The sequence below is a fragment of the Lissotriton vulgaris genome, chromosome 5 (assembly GCF_964263255.1).
Source record: "Lissotriton vulgaris chromosome 5, aLisVul1.2, whole genome shotgun sequence".
Lineage (NCBI taxonomy): Eukaryota > Metazoa > Chordata > Amphibia > Caudata > Salamandridae > Lissotriton > Lissotriton vulgaris.
Window position 1 is genome coordinate 1,828,353,558 of NC_141693.1, and position 26,970 is coordinate 1,828,380,527.

Sequence of the window (26,970 nt, forward strand, 5' to 3'; positions counted from 1 at the left end):
GATTAGTAGTTACTCCTGTCAAGGTGGACCAAGAATAAAGGAATACAAGAGATACCTCCTTAGGCAGTTTTATCTTTCTTTTTTTGCACCAGTGATCCCTTACAGGGAAAACTCTTTCCTTTCCTCACCAATTCTCTTTCACCTCACCTAAAAAATCAGCGCTCCGTCCAGTGTGTTGGTCTGCACCTGGGCGTTGAAAGCGGCCCTTTGAGGAAGCATGCCACTATATAGTGGGTGAGGGTAGTATTAAAAAATCTATTGATTTTCCACTCTATTCCCCTTCTACACACATTTCTCGGTAGGTTAGAGACACTGACAGAACGATTAATAGAATAATTCATGATAGGGTCTCTCTTTTTGTGTCTTTTAGTTCTTATCTTTTTTGTGAGTTATGGTCTTTAGCAACCAGTCAGTCGCGCTGCCTGGTAGGCTTTGACCTACTAAGGCATTCAAGAAGAGATGGCGTAAGACCAGGAAAAGGGAGGTGGATAGAAGAACAGAAGAGAAACGACAAGAAGAGGCGGGCCTATGCAGGAAACGTCATTTATTCCTATCTCTATAAGTGTTTATCGTCTTTGTCATGGTTCAAAGTTTATTAGGTTTTGCTCAAGAGAGTTAACAAAATATCTCCATTGCAAAGGCACACATAACATGATAAAATTAGGAATACTGGCTTTAAATGACTAAACACATAACAGCTTTGGTTTTTACGCAATCACAATATTTTAAGAATATTTCTGCGTCATACACAAGTATACTTTCAAATGTACACTATTAATTGCATTGCGTTCCTACATAATGGACAAGTGAATGAATACGCATTTCTATTGCGCATGGCTAGCCTAGAACATCCCAGCGCATTTTGGACAGGAGAACATTCCACTACTCAAGGAAAGAGAAAGGTCTTCAGCAATTTCCTGAAAAGGAGATGGTTAGGTTCCAGGCGAATGGGATTGGGGAGCAGATTCAACAAGTTTGCAGCATGAAAGGCGAAACGTCTGCTACCCGTTCGTGCCCGACGAATCCTGGGAATCGTCAAAAGATTTTTGTTATTAGATCTAAGTGTCCTGGGAGCCTGATAGGGTTTCAGCATAGGCATGATCACCGGGCGGCCATTACCGGTGATCGACTTATGCACAGTGCACATGGCCTATATAAGGAATGCTTACTTGCACAGAATGAATACATTCTTTAAGTTTTATCTCTAAATAAATTCGGCTAGTTGTTTGTTTGTCCTTTGCTACAGCCAGGAAACCGCTTATAGCCCACAAGAAACTTCACATGTATTGATACAGTGCAAAAAGCTTTCCAAAAGCGTACAAGTACCATGCACGTCTTCTCTGATAAACTGAGATTAAAAAAAAGCAGGCAAGAGTCTTTAATGCTATTGATAAATATTGTATGCACCCCTGTCCCGGCACTGAAGAGAACTCTCTAGTAAAGAGGAGTGCAGCGCTGGGCTGATGGAAGCATTAGAAGTGACAACGAACTTCTTATGTGAGACAGCAGGAACTGTGGTTTTTCACAAATAATGTTAGGAACTGGGCTGCAGAGTTGTGTGCTGGTGCTCACACACTGTATGAACACCTAACTACTTGCCTGCGGAATCTGAAAATGGTTATGGTGTCAATCAATCACACTTGAGAACACATTGTTGCGCTCTTTCCCACTCTCACTACAGGGTTAGCTCATCATGCCTTACACACAGAAACCACACCGGTAGCTGACACTCAAAGTGACCATGGTGAAAGCAAAACGTGGAAGGTGCAGGGGAGGGGAATGGGAGCACTAGACAATGATAGTGGGAGGGGGCAGAAGAAATAGTGCCTTGGTCACAATGCAAGCAGCGGACGCTCACTAATTAAGTGCAATCAATCTGTGCTTGGTCCCTGCTCCACTGAAAGGTTCAGAAGTGAGGTTTTGCCTGCACTGGCCTTAAGAAGGCTGCAAAGAAGAGGGACACTGGGAAAACAAATGGTAAGAAATGTTGTGATCCAAGTCCTTTCTGTAAACAATAGTGGCTCGCAAGCGAGACGCACGCGCTAGTGCCTGCATCCGCAGGCTCAACCCTGAAAAAGTACCTCTGAAAGTACACCAACAGTGGAAGGACACTGGGAGCTACAAGGAAGCAGTACTTCGGTCACGCTCTATGGAAAGAAAAACACACGAAGCGGAAGTGAAGCAGGCACGCGCTGACCAACGAGGTGCAAGAGTGACGATAAACCAACTAATGGTAAACAAAGGGCGGACTCTAACCCCTTGTAAACATAAGCAACAGCTGTCTCAAGCGAGACCTAAATATCCACTGCACCAGAGGACTGCGTAGCTTCAATTGCAACACCGTTCACCCCTCAGATTCCATGTCATTTACCGCCCGCCTCGTAGTGGCCCTTCGTTTATGGATGAACTCACCGACTTCATCAGCGACCAATACTCGCGAAGTGACAATCAGACCTTCGTTGGTGACTTCAATCTCCACTGGGGTGTACCGCAAGACTCCTCTGCGAACTCACTGGCCACCTTCCTCTCTGCAAACGATCTTATCCAACACTGCACTGAATCAACACATTCTAAGGGCGCAATCCTGGACCTTGTTATTTCTAAAGCAGGCATGCTTTCTACCACTACCCCAATTCATGTAGATTGGTCTGACCACCTCCTCATCCCATTCTCTCTTCAACTTTCACACTCTATAACTCTTGGCCAACCCAAGAGGGCCATCTCATGGTTCCGGGATGCCAAAAATATTGATGTCGGTCCCCTCTGTGAATCAGCTTTGTTATCACTTCCAAGGCTAGACCCGAACCTAGATGTTGACGAACTCACCTCCCAATGCCTCATAGTCCTCGCAGCTGAAATTAATAACGTCGCTCCACTCAAAAGCAAAAGGTTAAGGCCCACTCCCTCAGCATCTTGGTTCAACAAATCCCTTTATGAGGAAAGGAAGCAGCTAAGATTCCTGGAGAAACAATGGAGGCAAGTGCCCTCCACCGACAATTTGGCCATGCTTCGCTCAGCAAGATCCAAGTACCACAAGCACATCTTCCTTGGGAAAGGGACGCACTTCAAAACCCTCCTTGACTCCGCCAAAAATAGACCCAAAAAACTATTCGATCTCATCAAAATGCCTAACTGCTCTCCCCCAACCTCCAAGGTGGATGATTCTACAAAGAGAGCAGCGGATTTCGCTATTTTCTTCGATGAAAAAGTGAAATCACTTGTGGATCAGGTCGCTCATCCTACCCCTCCAGAGGAGCGCAAATCCTTAGCCATTTGGCAGAGCTTTGACCCCATATCTGAAGATGCCCTTCTCAAGTGCATACGAGAAACGAAGCCTCCAACCATTCTCTTGACCCTATCCCCAGTGCCATTGCCATTGACTTCTATACCCATTCCCTCTCCTATTGGACCACTCTGATCAACCTCTCCCTCTGGCAAGGCTCCCTTCCTGCCTCCTTCAAAACTGGGCAGGTCACCCCTCTTCTTAAAAAACCCACTGCTGATGCGAATGACCTCAACAACTTCCGCCCCATCACTAACCTTCCCTTTCTTGCGAAGATCACAGAAAGATGTGTAGCAAAACAACTCTCCCGTCATATCAAGGACAATGATCTTCTTGACAACTGTCAGTCCGGCTTCATCCAAAACTGCAGCACTGAAACAGCCCTACTGCAAGTGGTTGATGACGCGTTGAGGATACTCGATTCAGGGGGGTCCTGTCTTCTAATTCTCCTTGACCTTTCCGCAGCCTTTGACACTGTCAATCACAACACCCTCCTCAATATTCTTCAACAGAGAATGGGCATGGAGGGCACTGTGCTTAAATGGTTTGCATCCTTCCTTTCTGGCAGATCCCAAATGATCAAAATAGCGAACAGTCTTTCACCTCCTGTGGCGGTAGGTCAAGGTGTTCCCCAAGGCTCGATACTTGCTCCCACATTGTTCAATCTCTATTTAGAACCTCTGGGAAATCTCCTAAGTAAATCCGGGATTCACTATCATCTCTATGCTGACGACACTCAACTCTACCTCAAGATTGCCTCTACTCACGATCTCTCCATCCTAAGCTAGACTCTTGACTCCATTCAAAACTGGATGTCAACTCATCAACTGATTCTGAATCCCTCCAAAACCGAATTCCTCCTCTTCTCCTCCTCACTCTCTCCTCCCCCGGTTCAATCATGGATGGATCAGATGAATCTACTAAAAAATAAACCTATCATTGTCGACAGCGCCAAATCCCTTGGTGTCATACTAGACAAAAAACTCAATCTAATTACCCACATCAATTCCATTGCAAAATCTGCTCGATACCAATTGCGCCTTCTTTGGGGAATCCGTCGCTTCTTCCCGGAGCAGGACCTTATAACCCTGGTGCAAGCACTGGTCCTCTCCAGACTCGACTACTGCAATTCTCTTCTTACTGGCCTCCCCAAATCCCACTTGTCCCCACTTGTCTGTTTTCCACTCAGCAGCTCGTTTCATTTATGGGGCCAAAAGAAGCAATCACATCACACCGCTGTTATCTACCCTCCGCTGGCTTCCCTTTGAGGCTAGAGCTATCTACAAGACCGCTTGTATCACCCACAAAGCCCTGCACTCCTCCTCTCCTCGCTACCTGGCGAATAAACTGAAACTCTCTGGAGGCTCTAGACCTTCACGCAATGCGGAGAATCTACTGCTTGAACCTCCCACTTTCAAGAAGGAAAGAACGATGGCCCAATCCTTTTCAGGCAACGCAGTGAGAATCTGGAACTCATTCCCGCCTCAGCTTCGGACCCCCGCCTCCTCCCATGCCTTTAAAAGGGACCTCAAAGTTCTCCTCCTCCAGAGACACCTCCAAAAGTAACTCACGTCCTCTCTTTTATCTGAAGGAAGACCTCCCACTACTGAAAATTTCTACTTTCCATGACCATGGAAGTGCCTTCCCAGTGTGTTCTTGTGGTTAGAGTGTTTGTCTTTTATTGCAGTATTATCCATGTACTTGGGTTTGGTACCCTCTTGCAACTTGCACTCACCACTTTGCCCTTGTAACACTCGGTTTGCTTCCTCTCACATGTTTTTTACCTTTGATACTTGCACAAATGCCACCTTTGCCTACGTAACGTTTGTTCTTGTGCCTGAGTGTCTAGCATATATTGCAGTATTATACCTCAAATTATACTCTATTTTCTCCTGTAGCCTGCACTTGTCACTTTTTCCTCCTGTGCACTTTTTACTACCTCATGTATTTTTGGTTGCTCACAATTTTTACTACCTCATGTATTTTTGTTTGCTCACAATTATCACTTTACCGTATGTAACGTAACGTTTGTTTTTGCAATCTGTTGTTCGTGTAATGTTCTCAGTTTGTATCATTTCTGTTCCTATTGTGAAGCGCACTGACGCCTTCGGGTAAAGTCCGCGCTATATAAAATTGCATAAATAAATAAATAAATAAATAAATAAGTACACTTTTCGGGAGGGAGCTCAATGTGTGTATGTTGAATGTGCTGTAATCACTAAACAGCGTTCGTCATAGAGTGAGCATGTACTAGGTTGGTTGATAAAAGCATGCGTGAGAAGTTAACCTACAGCAGGAAACACTGCGGGTGGGTTATACCGACCTGCTCTCAGTTGCGCTTCCGCCAAAGGATTAGAGTTAGTGCACCGCCCCTCTGTCAAACAAACACTTTGAAAAACCGCCCTGAGCGCGAGAACAGATCACCCTTACGGCTCGCGTCCTTTCCCCTGAAGCCCTATCCCCGAGCATGCACTGGCCCCACCCCTTTACTCTAGACCCGCCCACTAGCCCGGGCGTCTTGTAGTTACGCCCTCTAGCGCCTACCTGTGTTGCGACTCACGTAAGAGTCTTACTCTGTCCTGTGTGTGTCCACTAGGCTTCAGTCATGCAGGCTCCCGCCATTCCGGAGGAAGTGCTGCGACTCCTGCAAGGTGAGAAAGACTTATGACCTAATAGGTGAAAGGTCATACCTGGGGTGAGGTGGGGAGCGACTGATGATCAATAAGTCAAGTGAGTTTTTTTCTGAACCAGGGTGGTTTGAAGTAATCTGACGGAGGGTGAGACCATGCCTTGTGACTACTTTGTAGGATAAACGCAGGTGGTCTGTCAGTTGCGTGGTGCTTGGTGAGGGGGAGATGGGTTACGTCGAAACTGGTTATAGTTTTGATGCTCCCAGCACAACAGGGACACGCGCAAACACTTCATAGAGAGAATGGATTACAGTTGAGAAATAAAAAGGTAAAATATTAAACTGCCGCCTCTTTCTTTGAACACAGAAAGTTGTGGAACAAAAACAGTTGAACAGTAGAGAGAAACCATGAAGCAGGCTGTCATTTTACAGTGCGTGCATTCCCACAGTGGTGCATGACGCCCACGTTGCTTTTGATGACTGCTATGTTGTGGTCTAGAGGACCCCTCACGTTTAACAACATCTCCCCCCCTCACCCCCCCCCCCCCCCGCAGACCGCAGACTTTGACAAACGCAGACTAACACTAAACCCTAATGTATTTCTGCACAGAAACCCGCATGCACCCATGCGTGCAGAACACCAGCATTTAAGTCAACCGTGTACAGAGTGTAACGGAGGCGCAGGGGCGTACAGTCCAACCCCGAGTGTCGCATATGTAGAGAATTAACGGACAGTACCACATAAAGCACAAGGGATATTCGAGAGATGATTTTAAGATGGACAGAAAGATGTATGGATGAATAGATGTAGCTATCAATGTACACTTTATGCACAGGAAGTAGAATTTGAAGTGGAGAACTGAGCAGAATGCTGGCACCCATACAGTCCTTGGCTTCTCCTTGGCAGTGGCACGTCCTTTCACATCTAGTAGTCAAATGGCATAAAGTGGGGGGGAAAGTTTAGTACTGGACGAAACAATCACCATGAACAGCAGGTGCTAGCCTAGGGCTATCTTGTACTTTGTGTTTTATCACCTGGTCCTGTTTGAGTCTTAGTCGATACTCTCTCTCATTCTTTGACGGCTTCCCACATGATGACTGGCAAATCTGAACTTCCGTTTAAGATTACTTTGTTAGGTGTGGCAAATCGGAGTGTCCCAAGGATTACTAGGTGATGTGAATTTTAGAAAAGGAAAATAACTCAGTTGGTTTTTAAAATGTTGCCCCTGGTCATCCTGTTTCAGTAAGGAATCACTACCAAGCAATATGTAATCTGGGAAAGGTTGAAACTGTTCCTTGGGCAAGAGGGATGGAATCCAAAGTCTATGCCAAGGAACACTTGGAGTAATGCAGATTTTCATTCCTGCACTGGGGCGCTGGTACATTTAATACCCAGCTGAGCTCCCCATGTGCTGAGGAACTCTCATTCAAAGCGGAGAATAAGTAGAATATCAATACCCATTCGGTCCTTGGCCTCTTATAGTAGAAATCCCTTCCATTGAGTGATAGAAGGCTTTGTTGCAAGCTGAAATTTTAGGCACCCTAATGGATTTCCCTTGGCTCCCAGGCTGCAAAGAAAACAGACTAGTGCCTCATAACTCATCCATCAAATCTTACATAAAGTACACGTCATTTGCATTGGACAGTCCTGTCAGAGAATGGAATGGTTGTTGGTGAGTTCCCCTCTTCCTACCCTCCTGGTTAACACACAACAGAAAACATATGGCATATTGCAATACTAATGGCTTTTATTATACACCTCAGTACAAAACATTTATACAAAAATATAAAAACAACAAGTTAATTACCCACAGCATGCGTAAAAACTGTATTCAGAATAAAGAAAATGACCGCTATGTTACATTGCGCTACATTGGCTATTGTTAATTATTATTAGAATATTGGAGTCTTGGGAGGAGTGCTCCTGGCTTCTTATGGCTGGTAGAGGCCCGGAGCATCAACATTCCAGTGTTTGACTTTGTTTGCAGCTGTTGCTGCGAACAAAGGCCTCTCCTAGCCCGAGGGTGTGTAAACATCCTCGGGCTCCGAGAGGCGTTTGTTTTCACTAATTAGAAAATTCTGCCCTCTAGGGGTGGAATGTTCTAATAGCCTTAGAGCCCTCTGTAGCGGGCTCCACCGGCCATTAAAGGCCCGCTCCCATGGTAAAGGCCTTCATTTTCCGCTAGTATGCCATTCGAGGACCGAATGGGATAGATTAGGGAGAGAGGTTTTGACACTTAGCCTCTAGGGTCCGGATCATGGCTCCACTAAATATTAAGATCTGCATACTATGGCCCCATGGCAGACAGGCCTGAAAAGTTAGGGGAGACATCTGTGGTACAAAGGGAAACCACCTAAATCACCCTTAACTTCAAAGACACACAACAGTATAACTAGGGGTGACATCCTTCAGCAAAGGGTGAGATACGCTTGTGGGGATGTGAGAACACAGGAAGAGTGTTCCTCTGAGAAGCGTTATAGCACGTAGGATTTGAGGCCAGATTGTAAGTGGTCAGAAAAACGGACCAATTTCAAGAAAAAATACAAGATTTTTTCAGGAAACCCTCACTCACCCTAGTGGTGACATGCTTCATCATCGGGTTCACCGGGAGAGATCGAATACCTCCCCGGTGTGCTGCGACGCCAGGAGACTGCGGAGCAGGTTTGTGTGAAGGAAGAATGTGAAAAAAGTGGGGTTGAGTGAATTAAAAATGTCAAAAGTTGTACCAAAAAATCATTTATTAGCTGGTCAACTTGACATAATAAAAACTAGCTATGTGTAGGGAGAACTAACCAAATAAAATATACTGGTGTTTCCCTGTTAAAGAGAGGTCAACATGTTTCTGCCCGTGGTATGTGCGACTTTACAGGGCTTTCTTCAGGACCAGTTAGCGAGTGTTACCTTAACAGGTGTGGGCGCGCTAAGGCCCACCCTGCTAAAGGTAGTGAAAGTTAAAAATAGCACTATGTGTAAAAAGGTGCAGTAAAAGAAACAAACTAATAAGTTGGGGATTTACCTCTATTGCGAGGAACCTAGAAGTTTGTACGAAAAGTGAACCACGCCCCATAGAACTCAGGAGGGGGGTGGGAGCGACAATGGCACACCGCCCGCAACGCTCTGCACCCTCTCGGTACCTAGCTGTTCCCTCGCTGGATCTAGTGGATGATCATCCTCGCAATAGAGGTAAATCCCCAACTTATCAGTTTGTTTCTTTTACTGCACCTTTTTACACATAGTGCTATTTTTAACTTTCACTACCTTTAGCAGGGTGGGCCTTAGCGCGCCCACACCTGTTAAGGTAACACTCGCTAACTGGTCCTGAAGAAAGCCCTGTAAAGTCACACATACCACGGGCAGAAACATGTTGACCTCTCTTTAACAGGGAAACACCAGTATATTTTATTTGGTTAGTTCTCCCTACACATAGCTAGTTTTTATTATGTCAAGTTGACCAGCTAATAAATGATTTTTTGGTACAACTTTTGACATTTTTAATTCACTCAACCCCACTTTTTTCACATTCTTCCTTCACACAAACCTGCTCCGCAGTCTCCTGGCGTCGCAGCACACCGGGGAGGTATTCGATCTCTCCCGGTGGACCCGATGATGAAGCATGTCACCACTAGGGTGAGTGAGGGTTTCCTGAAAAAATCTTGTATTTTTTCTTGAAATTGGTCCGTTTTTCTGACCACTTACAATCTGGCCTCAAATCCTACGTGCTATAACGCTTCTCAGAGGGACACTCTTCCTTTGTTTATCTGATAACTGACTGGGGTCTAAGAGTGCCCTATAACCCTATCTCTCCCTTTGTTGATTGATGTGAGAACACAGTCTGCGTAGTGCACATTGCCAAAGGACTCTTGTGCACATGGAAGATAACTGTTCGAATAGTGGCGGGCCTGGGCCAAGGACTTGCTAAAGTGTGGCACCCTGAAGTGGGCTCTCCAAAGGCCTGACCGTGGGCCTCCTGTACTACCGGAGATTTCAGGGACATTAAAGCTCTCCCGCAAGGGACCTGCACCATCTACCTGTGATATCTGTAGAGCGGTGAACTCTCAAGTGCCCACATCGGCTACTGAATCCCAACTGGTAGCGCTGTGTGAGCGTGGAACTAAGACTTGTGCCTGGAGGCCAGATTGTCTGGTGCTGAGCCAAGAAATCTTGCCCTCATCTAAGGTGTGTGGTTCCTGTACTGCGGGGACCATGATATTCAGAAGTGTCTAGTTGGTGGTGAGTGGATTCACTGAATGCGGGACCCTACATGGCCTGTTTAATCGATCATGCCTCATCTCTCTCATGCGACACGCCAACTGTGTGCTCCTTGCGTGCGGTGTTCGATTCACAGGGTGCTACCCTCTGAGGTTCGGGTGTACCCATAGTAGGGCCTCATTCTACCTCATATGGCTGTGCTGATCTTGCGCCTGTGTGTTATGCCTCATTTCCAGGGAGGTCGGTAATTGCAACTGTTTGCTGTTTATGACTGGAATTGCCTGGTGCAACCCATCTCAACATGCACCGGTCATTGTTTCTCATTTCCAGGGAAGTGCAGAATTTGCTACTCATCCTGCTTGAAATCTGATCTGTCTGGTGTGACTTATACCAACGCGCACCAGACGCTGTGCCTGGATTGGCTGGGCACAACCTGGATCATCGTTTACCAAACAGGACGCCTCCTCCTACAGAGAGGCTCCCCTATCTTACTCCTCAGTCATCTGTTGTTACCTTTTTGACCCTCATCGTGAGAGATCAACTGCTCTCTCCTCTCCACATCTGGCCCCTTCCGAATACATCTCTGTGCTAGGTAGTATCAAGAGAGTTTGGCTAGGTGGAATGAACACGTCTGAGACAGTTCGGAAGCGGGTCAAGAGACTACGTGACTCCTTTGTGTTTTGAGACCTTTGGGTGAACTTCCCAAGTTGCTGCTAAACTCTCCTTGTTTACGTCTACCTCCTAATTAAAATTGCTACATATTCCCGTCTGCTTCCCACGTACACAGGCTAAGTGTGACATCCGCTGTGTGTGGCCAATGTCCAGTAGATGGGGCTGGTTATCTTCCATCTGGCGGTATAGGTCTATCGGTGTGAACTTTGGGTGAAGGGGGCTAGGGCCACGGAGTCTTCAGGGTGTGATCCATTGCCCTGCTGGGTACCAGTGGCACCACATTAGGGTGCTGCGTGCATGTGTGTGTGTGTAAGTGTGCTGTATGGATTGGCTGAGTGTGTGTGAGTGGGAGTTATCATGTGCAAACCGCCTGTGATTCATGACACTGGCCAGCAGTGCCACTTTATACGTTGATTGTATGCCAAAAGAACAATGCATTTGACATTGGATTTACCCGCATGGCTCCAGCCCGAGGTGCTGCTAAAAAGTGTTCTGTTTTTGTGTATGTACATATTTTGATATCTTGTACTGCATAAGGGTGCTCTCTCTTTATTGGTGGTGAGGGGGTGTTAGATTAGGTATTATTGTGAGAAGTTGGCCCGATATGCAGTGCTCACTATTCTAGTGATCACTATGCATCAGTCCAAACAACCCTTATGGTGATTGGTTGTAAGTCAACCTTAGACCAGCTATCCTAGTAGCGTGGATACGAGCAGTCTCCGGGCTAAACTCTAGAGGGCGTGTTAAGCCAGCTGTTATACCATCACCTATACCCCTTGAACACCAAGTGAAAGGACACCACACAAGTGTTATGAAAATAAACAGTGTATTTATTAGAATCACAACAGCCCTGTACTCTTTATGAGGACAGGGTACTAAGCACACAACGAAACTCTTAAGAAAATACTTCAAGTGCACAATCAATACAAGTGCCCGAGGGCACGGAAAGTTTAGTGGTCTCGGGCGGACCCGATAAGGCAAGTCGGAAGCGATAGGGACTCGGGACCCTTAAATAAGGAGGCTATGCGGGCACCGAAATGCCGAAGTTACCTAGCCCCAAGGGCTGCGGCTGCACAAGTCTTTACAGACGTCGAGAGTCTTCGCTGACGAGCCAGGAGCCGGAAGAAAGGAGTTGCTGGCCGGCGACCAGTGGAGATAGTTCGTAGAGATCCAAGCCTGGATCAGAGATGGAGGACACCTGAAAGCAGAGGGGACCAAGTTCGTACTACTAGCCAGTAGTCAGAGGGTACCAGGAGGGCACCGGATGATCGTCACCTCGACTAGGTGAGTGGGAGACGCTAGGCTCTGCAGTCTCACGGACCAGGAGGCGTTGTCGGCGACCAGGATGGAGGTGCGAGCTGTCCCACGAAGGTGGATGCTGTCGGCGTCGCTGGGCCCAGGATTGGGGCAACAAGCCTTGGCAAATTTCAGGGCCATGTGGTGGGCCTAAAATGGCGTCTTGAGTGGACCAGTCGGGTCCGGGGTGCTCCTCTCGTAGAAGGGTGCAAAGGCCAGTCTGGAGCAACCAGACCAGCAGCGTTGGTTGTCGGGTGTCGTCAAGAAGGTCACAAGCCAGCGGCTAGTGACCAGACAACGTGCTGAACAGCAGAGAGCAGAAGGGCCCCACGCAGATCGTGGAGATGCTGGGAGGCTGAACTTCGATGCTGGAGCGGCTCAGGGTCGGGGCTTCTCGGACCCAAGAGCACTCACCATGGATCCCTCGGTGGTCGTGCTGGTTAAGAAATCGTGCAGGTCTTGATGATGGCCGGTCCCTCGAGGTCTCGTCGCACCCACGGATCTCAGCTGAGCTGACGATGTGGGTAGAGGTCAGAGGTGCCAGGGAAGCCGGTTCTCGTCGAGCTGGGCAGTCGGATTCCTGAGGAAGGACTTGCAGCAAACCGCAGAGTTCTTAGATGGTGCCTGCGGATGCAGGGTGACTACTCCTTAGCCACAAGGGAGAAATCTTGAGAAGAGTCGAGAGTTCCTTTCGTAGAAAGTATTCTTGATTCAAAGATGATCTAATTTGGAAGGGTCCCCGCTCCTGCCTTTATCCTAAAGAAAGGGGTGGGTCCGTGACTAGTCCTGCCCTAGGGGTGGGACCAGGAAGGGGGGTGGTTACACCCCTCTCCCATGCCGGACTTTCCCCAGGCCAGGGGCTGGGGTGCCCCTGGAACTGGTTCTAGCCGGCAGATGCGTAGTGAGCACCGGGGTGCCACTCTGCAGTCACCTTCTTGTAAAGCCCTGCCTACCCAGGATACACAAAACCCTGTCTGGGATGGTGCGAACACCGCCCCGGACAGGAAACCCTTTGTCCAAGCTCTCCTCGCTGGAAGGACTCCCAGCAGCCGGAGGTCAGACTCGTGTCTGTGGTGGCAGCATCCATTTTGTGGAGCTGAGGCTTCAGTTAACTTTAACTGGGGTTCACAGTTACGTACATGTCGTGTCCCTCTAGAAGGGCGGAAGGCTAACCCCGTCACCAGCATTGGTGAGGGGTCAGTATCCCGATTCGTATGACACCTTACTTGACATGTCTTGATAACGCGATACCGAAGTTAGTGATATGGTATGCGTTATCATGGAACAGCCATTGGGTCTTGGTTCCACAAGCTGCAACCGGGCTCGGCTCGTGCCAGAGCCCAATTCACACGATTCCACGCACTCTGCCTTCAGGATTGTCAAGGCCTGCCATAGGAGTGACTGATAGGAATTCGGGTGTCCATTTGAGGGTTAGATATAGGTATACTATACCTAAAGCAACGGGCGAGTACGCCTCGTTGCCCCAGCTGTCGCGCAGCCAGTTGTGTCAGATTTAGATGGCCATCCAGGGGTGGCATAATACATGCTTCAGCCCCTGGTAGGCCCTGGGTACACCGATGCTCTGAGTTACAGGGTCTGACAAGGTGGCCCAGTCCCAATTGGAAATGTACCTAAGGTACATGGAATCCATTTTAGAGAGAGAGCAGTAGGCCTGGGGTCCTGATTGGCAGGGCCCCAGGTCAACTAAGTCGGAAAACCAGCAAAACACCAGGCAAAAAGTCGGGGGTAACCATAGTCGGGTATCTACCTTCCTACAATTATCCACAGTGTGCATATTATCATCATAACAATACGAGTGGTCCTAGTACTTCTATTAATATTTCCAAATGTGCTTCCTGCCCAAAAGTATATAATGTTCATGTTCTAATGATTGAATAAGTGTGTAGAATATAAACTTTATTTACAATCATCCTGTGTGAAGTCTTTTGTGATGCTTATTGTTTTTATCGCTAGTGACTGCTATGACTTTGCTTTACACATTGCCTCTGAAGTAAGCCTGACTGCTCAGTGCCAAGCTACCCAAGGTTGAGCACAGGTTATGCAGCAAGTGTAATCACCTGGCCTTGATTAGGGCAATGTGTTCTGCCTTGCTGGGGGCACCCCTTCAGCCAACCAGACACTGCTGGTTCACACAATATGTTATTCTCCCACCATGTTCTTTGGCAAAAAGCCTGTTGCTCTGTTATCTTCCCCAGAATTAAAGAATGCAGGATAAACCACTTAGCTAATATGGATGCTTGCAGAGAATTATTTTGCAGTATTACTTGTGATTTCCTCACTGTCCCTTCCCTCCAGTTTTTGAAAAAGATGTGTCTATATTTATGTAACTAAAATGGGCAGTCTGTCAACACCATTAACAGCCAAATGAAACAACCAAAGAAGTACAAACACATATCACCTGCCCACAGCTAACAACCCACAACCTTTCTTTCTGCTCTATATGCATCCTTTGATTGCATTCTGTCTTACAAACCTACTCCCACTATATTCCTAAAACCTTTACAAAATTGACCGTAATTGTATAGATAGTGATTATTCCCTCTCAATCCTTTTCATAAAATGGTTCTCTCCTTATAATCCACACTCTTCATGCCTTAATGCCTCAGTAGCCTACTCTGCCATGTCTGTTTGCCTTACTCTCGACTATATTTCTGCAGCCTAATCATACTTCTCCTCACAAATCACAAACATGCCTTCCAGGTAACCATCCCTTGATATCTTACATTATCCAATCTACTCGTCCCATTTCCAACTTGATTGAGCTCTCACTAATAAGCTCACTTTACTCCCATTAACTTAATCTACCACAAGAACCATGAGTAAATGCCTCTAACAATTTCCCAAGAGCACAAGTCTAATTCACTAACCAAACATATCTAATAACTTCTGGATGAATCACTAACTTTGGTTTACAGATTAGAATGTTACCCTCTGTAAAGTACTTTGATGCTTTGTCGGGGTAATAAGCGCTAAATAAATCCCTTTACAATACAAAAGTTAATGGCATTTTTAATCAATAAGAACATTTTATCTATCTATCTGTCTGTCTATATATATATTCACTGAAGAAAACAAAGGTTACAGGGGCGTTCAAGTTAGGCTCAGATTTCACTTGTACAAAACCATAGAGGTTAGTAACCTGAGCTAACTATGACTTATGCCTCCACAATGCACTGCGTATGACCTCACATATTTCATCACTCATGGCATGGTCCGTGACATCTCCGTGACATCGAACAGTGAGTGTAAGTGTGTTCTAAAGGTTTGTGTGTTATACACTCAGCTACTACAAAGGTTTAATTAGTATACTAGGTGTACTACTAATGAGTGATACTACTTCTAACCTATATTATGTGGGTGGCTGTGTGCATCCATGTGTGGGTAGCTGGGTTTCATAGGCTGTATGGGTGAATGGGTGTATGAGAGGCTGTATAGGTGAATAAGTGGTTGTGTGGTAACTATGGGTGAGTGTGTAGTTGTGTGAGTGACTGTATGGATGAGTGATTATTGAGTGACTAGTTATAATAGTAGCTGTGTGGGTGAGTGGTTGGTTGTGTGAGTGGCTGTATGAGTGAGTGGGCATGTGAGTGGCACTATGGATAACTTATGTCATTTGAGATGTCATGAGTGATGTCACTGACCATGTCATGAGTAATGTCCTAATCAGTGCATTGAGGGAGCATAAGTTATAGTTAACTTGGGTAACTAGAACTGCTGAATTTCTATGGTTTCGTACGAGCGAAATCTGAGCTTAAGTATAATGTCCCTGTAACCTTTTGTTTTTTTTTAGTGAATCTCTATTTACTTATAAAGTTTTATACAACGCAAGCATCGACCTGAAGGATATCAGAGCGCTTTACAAAAGGAGGGAAAGAAGGTAATGAGTTGCAGTACCGGCATCAAATATGAATAACAAACCAAAACGGTACAACAAGCACGGGGTCAATAAAGAGTAAAGCAATAAACAGTACATGGTGAGCTAATCGGGGAGCAAATAATAAGTTAAAAGAAGAGTAGCACTCAGTGCAAGTTGTCAGTTTATAAGTCCAAAGACTTAGAGCAGATGATTCAAAGTTATTTAACCTATGAGTGTGTGTGTGATTGGGTGTCTCGGTGGGTGTGTTGAGTGTCTGAGTGGGTCTGTGAGTGGGTCCGTGAGTGAGTGGGTATCAGTGCTTATTTTTACTTTTAATGCAAATTCACAGCAGAACCTAAAAAAAAATAGATATAAGTATATGCTTTTTTTGCCCTGCCGAGGTCCCTCTAGGATCCCAGGAGCAAGGCTAGGGAATTAGGGTTTGCGCACCCTGCCCCCTTTTCTTTTCTTGCGCTTTTTTGGGGGGGGGGGTACTTGGCCGAAGCCTAGTCCCATGATGGCTGGCAACACTTCCTGGCTAAAGTGTTGGCAGCCAATCAGAGCTCTGCAGTTCTCTGCACAAGGTTGTTACTATTCGCAAATTAGCTGCGATTGCAGATATCCTAATTTGGATTTCCTTAAATTTCTCAACAACTACTGAATGGATTTACACCATATATATAGCACTTCATATCACAGTCCTTGTCATGGTCTAAAACAAAATATTTTATGGATAATCTCACTGAATGATCTATTGAAAAAAAATGAATATGTCTGAAGCCCATGCCATTACACACTTTGGGGTGACCATATGTATGCTAAGTTCCCTCGATCCTGGGAGACACTGTAATTATGTAAATATTTTTAAAATACATGCAGTTTAATATACTGTGGTGATGCTATCAGGTTACCCTATTTCTTAACTTATTTAACAGTATTATGCATGACACTGGCCTGTGTATATATTTTCTTAATCTTGCAACTAGTGTGGGGTATCTTGTTACCACTGTCAATTGCTTTGTTGTAATCTGTATTATATGTAGGGTTCTTTCTCATAACCTGTAACTGGCAACATGGTCACATGCAAAGCACTGTGTCACCTCAAGAATCTGGCCCATGCTATAAAGAACTGCTACTAATTAAGGTACCGGAATTTCGGTACTACAGTGGGTGAGGCCGCAGATAGAACACACACACAGTTTAGGATGCAAGGAAGATTGTGAAAAGGTGGTTTTTGTGGGTCTCAGCAGCTACGATGCATGAGACACAATGGCAAGTTAGGTAAATGCCCCATCACCAAATTTGGTAGGTAAAGAACAACAATAATTTGGGTGCAGTCAGTCGCGGTTACTCAGGAGTGGAGGAGTGTTGCCCTACCTGCTGCAAGTGCAGCAGGCAAACACTACTAAATAAATGGCATTTCAATGCCGTTTTATTTATGTGCCACCGCACCTGCTCACGCTGTCTACAGTGGGAGGGTGGAGGCGTTGCTGAATCCTGCAAATGCAGGTTGTCAGTACTGGTCTACATTGCGCATGTCGAATTGACCGGCCGTCTTGCGATGGCCAGCCCGACATGCGCACTGTAGATTTCGCAATACTGGCTCAGGATTGCTAGCACAGGCCACTAGCCTCAAAAAAGCATGCTGGGTGAGCCTGCTCTCATCAATCCTGGAGTTGGTTTCACAGCATGAAAGCAGCTCCATGAGTGGTTGGAGTTTTGCTCCACAGGCAGTAAGAAAGTCCTTCCTTTTTCCTGCTCGTGGAAAAGAGAAGTGAACAGCAGTCGTGCTTCAGCTCCGCGTTTATGGTGACTAGCGCCTTCATGCCTCACCATTTTTATAGATGCGAGCTGCTACTGAGTGCAGTGGCTCCTCACACCCATAGGCCCCGGCAGGGCCGGTTCTAGGATTTTCGAGGACCTGGGCTAAAGAGAATGTGTGAGGCCACTCTAATGTCGATAAGTGGCCCCTTGCAAGGAGACCATTCACAGACACTGTGGGAGGCCTATTGTCCAGCATTTTGTCGCCCCCCCAGTTTTAACTTTGAGCCCACAAGCATTTCTCAAACCTTCAGTCCGACAGGTGTGAGAATTGCTTGTGGGCTAAAAGTTAAAACTATGGGGGCGCCAAAATGATGGACAATGGGCCTCCCACAGTGGCTGTGAATGGGTCTCCTTTCAATTGAAGGGAGCGTCTCCCTCCCTTATGTATCCAGATAACATCCCTGAGAGGCCCAGGGAGGAGGGGCCCTCCATTTCAAAGAAAGGTGACACCTTTCTTTGAAATGGAGCGCCAGGGAACCGACAGGACACATCACCAGTGCGTGGCCCCATGCTGGTGGGCTGAATGCGAGGCCCTGGGCAGCTGCCCACACTGCCCGTGCCTAGCGCCGGCCCTGGGCCCCGGTGCCACTGCACCTGCTGCACTGTCGATGGCAATGCCATGGCGAGCTCCCTGTAGCACTTCTCCCCCTTACATCAGTCCTCTGACGCATTACAGCTGCGTTGGAACCCTGCCCCCGTCATCGTGGCGACTGCACATAACAGCCCGAGTAACTTCTGATGAGCAGCTCTCTTTCTCCACCTCTTTGACGCTGACACCTCTAGAGACAGCTCATTCCATAGTCTGCCATCTTCCTTTAGCTCAGATCATACTCTTGTTAGCTGACTGCCCCAGTGGAAGGCCGCAGATCTCTCTCTGAAGATGAAGCTTTGTTTGCTGACAGGTACAGCAGGGCACGAATGGAGATTAATTGCATGCCACACAGTTCAGTTTTCAAACTTGCCATGTTTCTGCCTATCTGCATAACGTGACCTTTCCACAAGAGAAGAAGGCTTACTAACACACGGGGTCCTTCTTTGTTTTGAGAGCGCCTACCGTAAAATGGACATCGAGATACATTTTGACAATTGGTATTTGCATTTTGTGACAGCCTTTTGTGTAGCGTTTCAAACCAACCTAGGCGCTATGGCAAGCAACGGGAATGGACAGTGAAGGCAGAGCTCCAGATATCACGTTTCCTAAGTGAATGCGTAAGTAACTCATCCAGTTTATTTTTTTGGCTTTGCATTCTGGGACTTCTAGTCCCGATTAGCACTTTATAAAATCAGGATTACAAGCTCCAGAGTGCAAAGCAGAAACTTTGACTGAAAGGGCTACTCGCGCATGGACCTGGTAAACATGAGCGCTCTGTGTACGATTGAGTCGAAAGGTTTCAACTTGCATCACCAGAGATCAACCACCCACCCGCACCTCGTATGATTCCAAGAAAAACTTCTGATAATGATGTGATGTAAACGCAGTTTATGTCTTACCTTGAGATTGTTGGTGGGAATCCGACATTTCTCGCTGATGCTCAGCAGTTACAGAAGCACTGAAAATAAACACATTGACGATCTGCATGGGAGGCCCAACTTGTCTGCCAATTTCTCTGACTACATAGGGCCCGATTTATTTATTTATTTATTTAGATGATTTATAGAGCGCATGAATCGCCCCACATGGGGTATCTCCGCGCTGAGGACTATGGAGGTTAAGATCATCTTGCTTAGAACAGGAATGTCTTCAGTTTCTTCCTGAAACTGTAGTAGTTGTGGGTTAGACGAAGTGTCTCAGGTAGCTGGTTCCACATTTTTGGCGCGAGATGGGAAAAAGCTTTTCCTCCCCATTTGGTTTTCTTGAAACGGGGGATGACTAGAAGGCCTTTGCCTTCTGAGCGGAGCTTGCGCGTGGGGGTGTATATCGTCAGCTTGTTTGATAAATATGTCGGGTCCAGCTGATGGAGACCTTTGAAAACTAAGCAGCAGATTTTAAAATGGATATGTTTGCGGACAGGGAGCCAATGCAATTTATGAAGAAGAGGGAGGGAGGGAGTACGACGTGGGGCGTTAGTAACTAGGCGGGCTGCTGTATTTTGGACCACTTGTAAACCTGTAAACCTGTAGACTTGTAGAGCGCGATTGCTGCCCGGAGGCGTCCAAGCGCTAGGGTAACCAGAACCTACCGAAGAGCAGATGAGGAGGAAGCTAGGGATTAGTGGGGGGAATTAAACAGGAAAGTCTTTAATTGTTTACGAAACACAGTGAGGTTGGGATTGGCTCTGAGATGTAGTGGCAGAGTGTTCCAGTTTCTGGACGCATTGTAGGCGAACGTCCTTCCGCCTGACCTGGATCTTTTTATTCTTGGCGCCACTGCTAAAAAGGTCTGGCTGGAGCGAAGGCTTCGGTTGGGAATGTAGTGAGTAACTAGGTCACGTGAAATGCTGGGGCCTGTGTCCCAGAATGCTTGGTGGGCTATGCACATAGCTTTAAAAAGGACTCTCTGCCGAATCGGTAGCCAGTGAAGGCTGACCAGACCGGCCCTCACTGATTGTGTCCGAGGGATCTTGAGCAGTAAGCGCGCTGCGCAGTTCTGCACTATCTGCAGTCTGCGCAGAGTGTAATCTGGGGCGCCTAGATAGAGCACATTGTTGAAATCGAGGCGTGAGTGTATGAGGCCTTGTATGGCCACCTGTTTGGCTTCCAGGGGGAGGAGGGAGAAGATTTTATTTAGCATCCTCATGATGCCAAAACAGGTGGCTGATAGTTTTGTGGCTTGAGCGTTGAAGGACAGATCTGTCTAGCCACACTCCGAGGCTCTTAATATTGTTCTTCGGGGCTGTGGGGGGGCCCAGACAAGGAGGCCACAAGGAGGGGGGGAGGCCAAGATCTGGGGGGCCTAAGAGCATCAGCTCTGTTTTATCCCCATTCAACTTGAGGGATGATCAACACATCCAGGTCTTCACCTCCTCTAGGCATTCTCTAAGCCCACCTGACGCAGGCCATGTAGTCTCCTGCGCCAGTGAGACCACCAGCTGCGTGTCGTCCGCATAGGAGATGATCTTAACTCCGAATGGGCGGACGACATCAGCCAGTGGCCTCATATACAGGTTGAAGAGTGCGGGGCTCAGAGAGGAGCCCTGAGGAACTCCGCACTTTAGAGGTCTGCTAGAGGAGACGGACTCACCCTCAAAGACCCTGAAGGATCTGTTCTCCAGAAAGGATTTAAACCATGTCCAGGCTTTGTCCTTGATCCCAGCGCAGGACAAACGGTCCAGTAGGGTGTCATGACTGACCGTGTCAAATGCCGCGCTTAGATCAAGGAGGATCACTGCCACTGATCCTCCTTGATCCAGGATTTTTCTAGCTTCCTCGGTGACCATGAGGAGAGTGGTTTCGGTCCCGTGTTTCGGTCTGAAGCCCGTCTGGGTGGGATCTAGTACGTGATGATTTTCCAGGAAGTTCACTAGCTGTTGATTAATATATTTTTCTAAGACCTTACTCACCCATGGGAGCAGGGAGATGGGGCGATAGTTGGCCAAGTCAGACGGGTCTAAATTGGGATTTTGAAGCAGCGACCTGACCATGGCCTGTTTCCAGACGGTCGGTACAGTGCTGGAGGTGATGGATGCGTTTAGTACCTCCCTAATAATAGGCAGGGTGATCTGAGAGGCAGCCATTATTATGTCTGGTGGAGCAGGATCATCCGGCGATCCGGACTTAACACTGCGCGCTAGTGGTTCAAGGGTGGTAAGGTCTAGTAGGGGAAAGTGGGACATGGTGTCTAGAGATAGAGAGTTGGATTGGGTAGATGAGTTGATTTTTTGGGGGGGGAAGGCTGAATAGATAGTGTTTTACTTTCTGATAAAAGAATTCAGCGACATCATTGCAATGAGTGACGGATTTCTCGACCTGCAATGCAGGAGGGGGGTTCGTTAACTTTTTAACGATCTGGAAGATCTCCTTAGGTTTGGACTTGGCCTGTAGAATTTTTTCGGCGAAATAGGTGGACTGGGCTGCTTTTCTTTGAACTTTGTAGTCGCCGATAGATTCTTGGTAGCGAGTTTTATTGTCTGCTGAGTCATCTAAACGCCAGCGTCTTTCCGACCTTCTACATAGGCGTTTCTTGTCCCTGAGAGCCTGCGTGGTCTGTCCAGGGCAGAGGGATTGGTGAGCCGACTAAGAGGTCGGGGCAGTTGCTGAAGACAGGGTCCAGCAAGTGGCCTTTGGCGTGAGTGGGGGAGGTGACACGTTGAGGGTGAGTTGCAGGGCCGTTAGATCGTCTGTCAGGGTGGCGGCTGTGTGGTCAGAGAGGGAGTCGAAGTGGAAATTGAGATCACCTAGCAAGGTGAAGTTAGAGGTGGTACTGACTCTATCAGCCACACTGGATGGTAATATTTCATGGAACTGCTTGGGGGGGGGGCGGGGTGGGGGGGGGGCGGTAGATAAGAGTACCAGAGAAGCAACTGTTGGGTGAGAGTTCGATATTAAAGCCAAGACTCTCACAGTCCGGGATGGTTTCAAAGGTGAATCGGCAGTGATATTGTTCCTTGTAGATAATAGCCAGGCCTTGTAAGGCCTGTAATGCAGAGTCTTTCACCGAAATAAGAAGGGCATTGCTAAAGTCCAGCCGGCTTAGTACTAATGCGTGTATAAGAGTCTTATAAGTGGTCAGGGGAAGAAAATGAAAGACTTGCCGTAGAAGACTAAGGGCATGGAAGCATGACCGTTTTGTGAGTACTATGTGTTCCTCCATATTAAGCTTGTTATCAACAAGTACCCCAAGGTTTTTTACAACCGGTTTAGGGGTTGGAGCCGTACCAAGTTCTTCCGGCAACCAACTCGGGGACCAGCTGGTGACTGCCTCCGTGAATAGCATAATCTCTGTTTTGCTTGCATTAAGCTGGAGGAAATTTTGACTCATCCATGTCTTAATGCTGAGCATGCCTTCAGAGAATATTTCGTGGATATTGGGTGCATCGGTATCGTAGGCAAGGAGCAGCTGTGTGTCGTCTGCGTAGGAGACCAGGATAAACCCGATCTTCCTAAGTAGAGCGGCCAGCGGGGCAACATAAATATTAAAAAGGGTGGGGCTAAGACAGGATCCCTGAGGGACTCCCTTAATAACGGAGGCGGTCTTAGCTTTAAAGGGGCCCAGATTAACGGTTTGGGTTCGGTCCTTGAGGAAGTCTTTTAGCCAATCGAAGGCTGTGTCCTGAATGCCAATAGTGAGCAATCTGTCTAGAAGAATCTGATGGGAGATGGTATCAAAGGCGGCGGATAGGTCGAGCAGTATAATAATTACTGCTCGACCCCCGTCGGCTTGCAATCTAATGTCATCTAGAACCTTAACCAGAGCAGATTCCGTACTATACGGGGACGGAATCCTGACTGAGAGTGGTCAAGGCAATTGGAGATCTCAACAAAGGAAGAGAGATGCTCATTGATATGTTTCTCCAATAGCTTGCTATATAGCGGGAGCAAGGAGATAGGTCGGTAATTTGTGATCACGTCCGGTGGTAGTTTGGGGTTTTTCCTAATTGGCATGACTTGTGCATCTTTCCATTACTTCGGAAGTTTGCCCTCGGTGATAGAGCTGTTGAAGACTACCCCCAGAGGTCCAGCAAGTTCAGCAGCAAGAGTTTTATATGCCGGTATGAGGTCTTTGGGGGACCCTGACTTGGCTGATTTGAGCAGGGTTTCAGTTTCTCCTGTGGTAAGAAGGGGGAACGCTCTTAACGGGAGCTGGGAGTGCGCAAGGGAGATGATCAGGGGGATGTCTGTATCTGGCTCTCGGGAACTGGGGGGGGGGGGAGAAATTTGCATAGATATCCTCAATCTTCTGTGTTAGAAAATTGGCTATATTGTCACAAAGTAGTTGGGACGGTTCGTCCTCAGGGCTGCAGGCTTTTGGGTTGACTAGGAAGTTAAGAACCTGAAAGAGTGTTTTGGAGGTGTTATCAGCAAGCTCCAATTGGGATGCTATGTGTTTTTTGCGGGTGTTTCTGAGATTCTTATGATATTTTCTCTGCATCTCTTTGAAGTTATCCCTGTCAGATTTTGTTTTAGATCGTCGCCAGGTACTTTCCAGTACTTTATACATGTACTTTTTTCTGCTTTCAATTCTTGTGTGTACCAGGCAGCTTGTGGCCGACGGGTGAGGGTAGCAGCCTTCTTTATGGGTATGGTGGCATCTAAGGTTAAATTGATAGCCTCATGAAAAGTTTTGAGGTGTTCCTCGACTGTGTTATCAGGGGATTGCAGGAGGACATGGAATGCTTCTGCAAAGGACGCCGGTGAAACTTTGCGCCATTGTCTAAAGCTGCGCGTTCCTGGTTTTTTATTGGATATGTTCGCCTTGGGACCTGCTAAATTGAATGTGATCATATGGTGGTCCGACCAGGTTAGTGGGAGTGTTTGTTTATAAATTAGGTCTGAGGAGTTAGTTAATACTTGGTCTAAAGTATGACCTGCATTGTGTGAGGGTGCATCGTTTTTCTAAATCAGGCCCAGGGGGAATATTTCTCCGGAAAAGTGCATGGTCTCTGAGTCCTGGATATTTTCACTGTGGATGTTAAAGTCACCCAGCAGGATGAATCTGTTGGTAGATATTACATGGGGTGCAATTATCTCTGAGAGAGTGTTGATCGACTTAGCAAAAGGGCCAGGGGGACGGTATACGAGTGCACCTTTCTAACTAAGTTGAGAATGGATATATTTCCTAAATACCATCACTTCTAAGTCTGTGCTCATATGTTGGTCTAAGATGATTGCTTTAATATGGTCCTTATAAGCAATGGCGATCCCACCACCCGCTTTCTTGGGTCTATCTAATTTCAGGATCCTATATCCATCAGGCAGGGCTGTAGCTATGGCCGGGGCGGAAGTGGTCTTGATCCATGTTTCTGTAAGAAACCCGAGATCCGGCTTCGAGGAGTTTAGAAAATCCCAGATGTGAGTCGCATGTTTGGGGAAAGAGCGCACGTTGGCTAAGAACGCTGCCCAGTTGTGGTCAGCCTGGGTTTCCTCTGTGACATGGGAGTTATCATGAAGACTATGGAATTTACAGTGGCGACAGGAAATAGGGCCTTCCAAGTATATGGGAAACTGATTTTTACAACGGAGCATCAGGGCGTTCGAGTATTCCTGTTTGTATTCAAGGTTGGCAAGATTGAGAAGCTCTTGTCTAGAGTAAATAATCTTGGTATTAGGCCATGGGGCCACCTGGCAGCGGTCTGGCGCGGACGGGCGCAGACGGGCTTGCCTTTGGCACGCCCGCTGCGCTCGTACGCTGCGCAGTCGAGTGGCTGACGTCATTTATAACCTTGAGGGGCGGGGTATACCGAGCAACTAGTCCGCACCTGCCCGTCCTCCCAAGATGTCGGCTAACACCCCAAGCGTCCCCTGGCAGCACCTAGTCGTCTGTGGGGACTGTGGTTCGAAGGTGGTGAGGAGGAGACGGTAGGTAAGGAGTGCCAAAGATTGAAAGTGCGAATAGTGCCAAAGGAACACTTTAAAAATCAATATGTGCTAAATCCCTGGCTTTCCGCCTCAGGGATGAAAGATTACCTCTGTTAGTCTGTCCGCGCTGCAAAGGAGCGTGGTTTTTGTAGTAGCGGGGGGCGGGGTATACCGAGCAAGCAGTCCGCACCTGCCCGTCCTCCCAAGATGTCCGCTAACACCCCAAGCGTCCCCCGGAAGCACCTAGTCGTCTGCGGGGACCGTGGTTCGAAGGTGGTGAGGAGGAGACGGTAGGTAAGGAGTGCCAAAGATTGAAAGTGCGAATAGTGCCAAAGGAACACTTTAAAAATCAATATGTGCTAAATCCCTGGCTTTCCGCCTCAGAGATGAAAGATTACCTCTGTTAGTCTGTCCGCGCTGCAAAGGAGCGTGGTTTTTGTAGTAGCGGGGGGCGGGGTATACCGAGCAAGCAGTCCGCACCTGCCCGTCCTCCCAAGATGTCCACTAACACCCCAAGCGTCCCCCGGAAGCACCTAGTCGTCTGCGGGGACCGTGGTTCAAAAGTGGTGAGGAGGAGACGGTAGGTAAGGAGTGCCAAAGATTGAAAGTACGAATAGTGCCAAAGGAACACTTTAAAAATATTTTAAAAGAATCTGTGCTAAATCCCCGGCTTTCCGTCTCAGGGATGAAAGATTACCTCTGTTAGTCTGGCGTTTGCACTTTTTTTTCCGATTTTACATTTGCGTTTGCACTTTTGTCCTATGAGTGAAAAAGATTTTTTGTATTTTTAATTGCAAGCATATGCCACAAAAATAAAGGAAAGAAAAAGAAAACATGTCACCACATGTTACACTTAAACTTTCACTGAGGTGGCTAGTTTACTACTGATGCTTTTTTTAAAAAGTTGTGTAGTAAATGTTACTATTTTTTTTGTTAAGGCCACAGGAATGTTTATTTTTTTTTATTTTTATCACAGCAACTTTAACAAGCATTTACAATGCAACGGTGTCGCCTTTGCAAAAGTTAGAGCTATTGACATTGTAAATGACAAAATTGTTATTTATGTGTTGGTTTTTAAAACAGATAAATAAATAGCATTGTTGTTTACAATGCAATTAGCTTAATCTCTCGCAAATGCGAGACCTATTGCATTTCGACCCACACAGAGCCACACACCCAGAGCGAGACACACACACAGAGCGAGACACACACACAGAGCCACACACACACACAGCGCCCCACACACACACACAGCGCCACACACACACAGCTCTACACACACACACACAGTGCCACACACACACACACACACACACACACACACACACACACACACACCCACATACACACACACAGAGTGAGGGGATTTGAGGGTGAGGGTGGGTGAGGGTGAGAGGGTGGGTGAGGGGGAGGGTGTGTGTGTGAGCGGGTGTGTGAGGGGGTGTGAGGGTGAGGGGATGTGAGGGTGAGGGTGTAGGGGTGAGGGAGGGTGAGGGTGTAGGGGGGTGAGGGTGACAGGGGGTGAGGGTGTATGAGGGGGTGAGGGTGTCAGTGTGAGGGGGTGAGTGTTTGTGAGGGTGAGTGTGTGTGAGTGTGTGTGAGGGTGAGTGTGTGTGAGGGTGATGCTGTGTGAGGGTGATGCTGTGTGAGGATGAGGGTTTGTGAGGATGAGGAGGGGTGTGAGGATGAGGGGTGTGAGGGTGAAGGTGTGTGAGGGTGAGGGT

General features: G+C 47.2%; 1 protein-coding gene across 1 annotated transcript in view; it reads left to right on the forward strand.

The window, feature by feature from the left end:
- The first annotated feature begins 5,794 nt into the window (after positions 1-5,794).
- SKAP1 (src kinase associated phosphoprotein 1) overlaps positions 5,795-26,970 on the forward strand; it is a 1,438,262-nt gene continuing 1,417,086 nt past the window's right edge. The window contains exon 1 of the mRNA XM_086924266.1: positions 5,795-5,934. Coding sequence (XP_086780392.1) covers positions 5,889-5,934 — 46 coding nt within the window. The 5' untranslated portion in view covers positions 5,795-5,888. The remainder of the gene's footprint in view (positions 5,935-26,970) is intronic.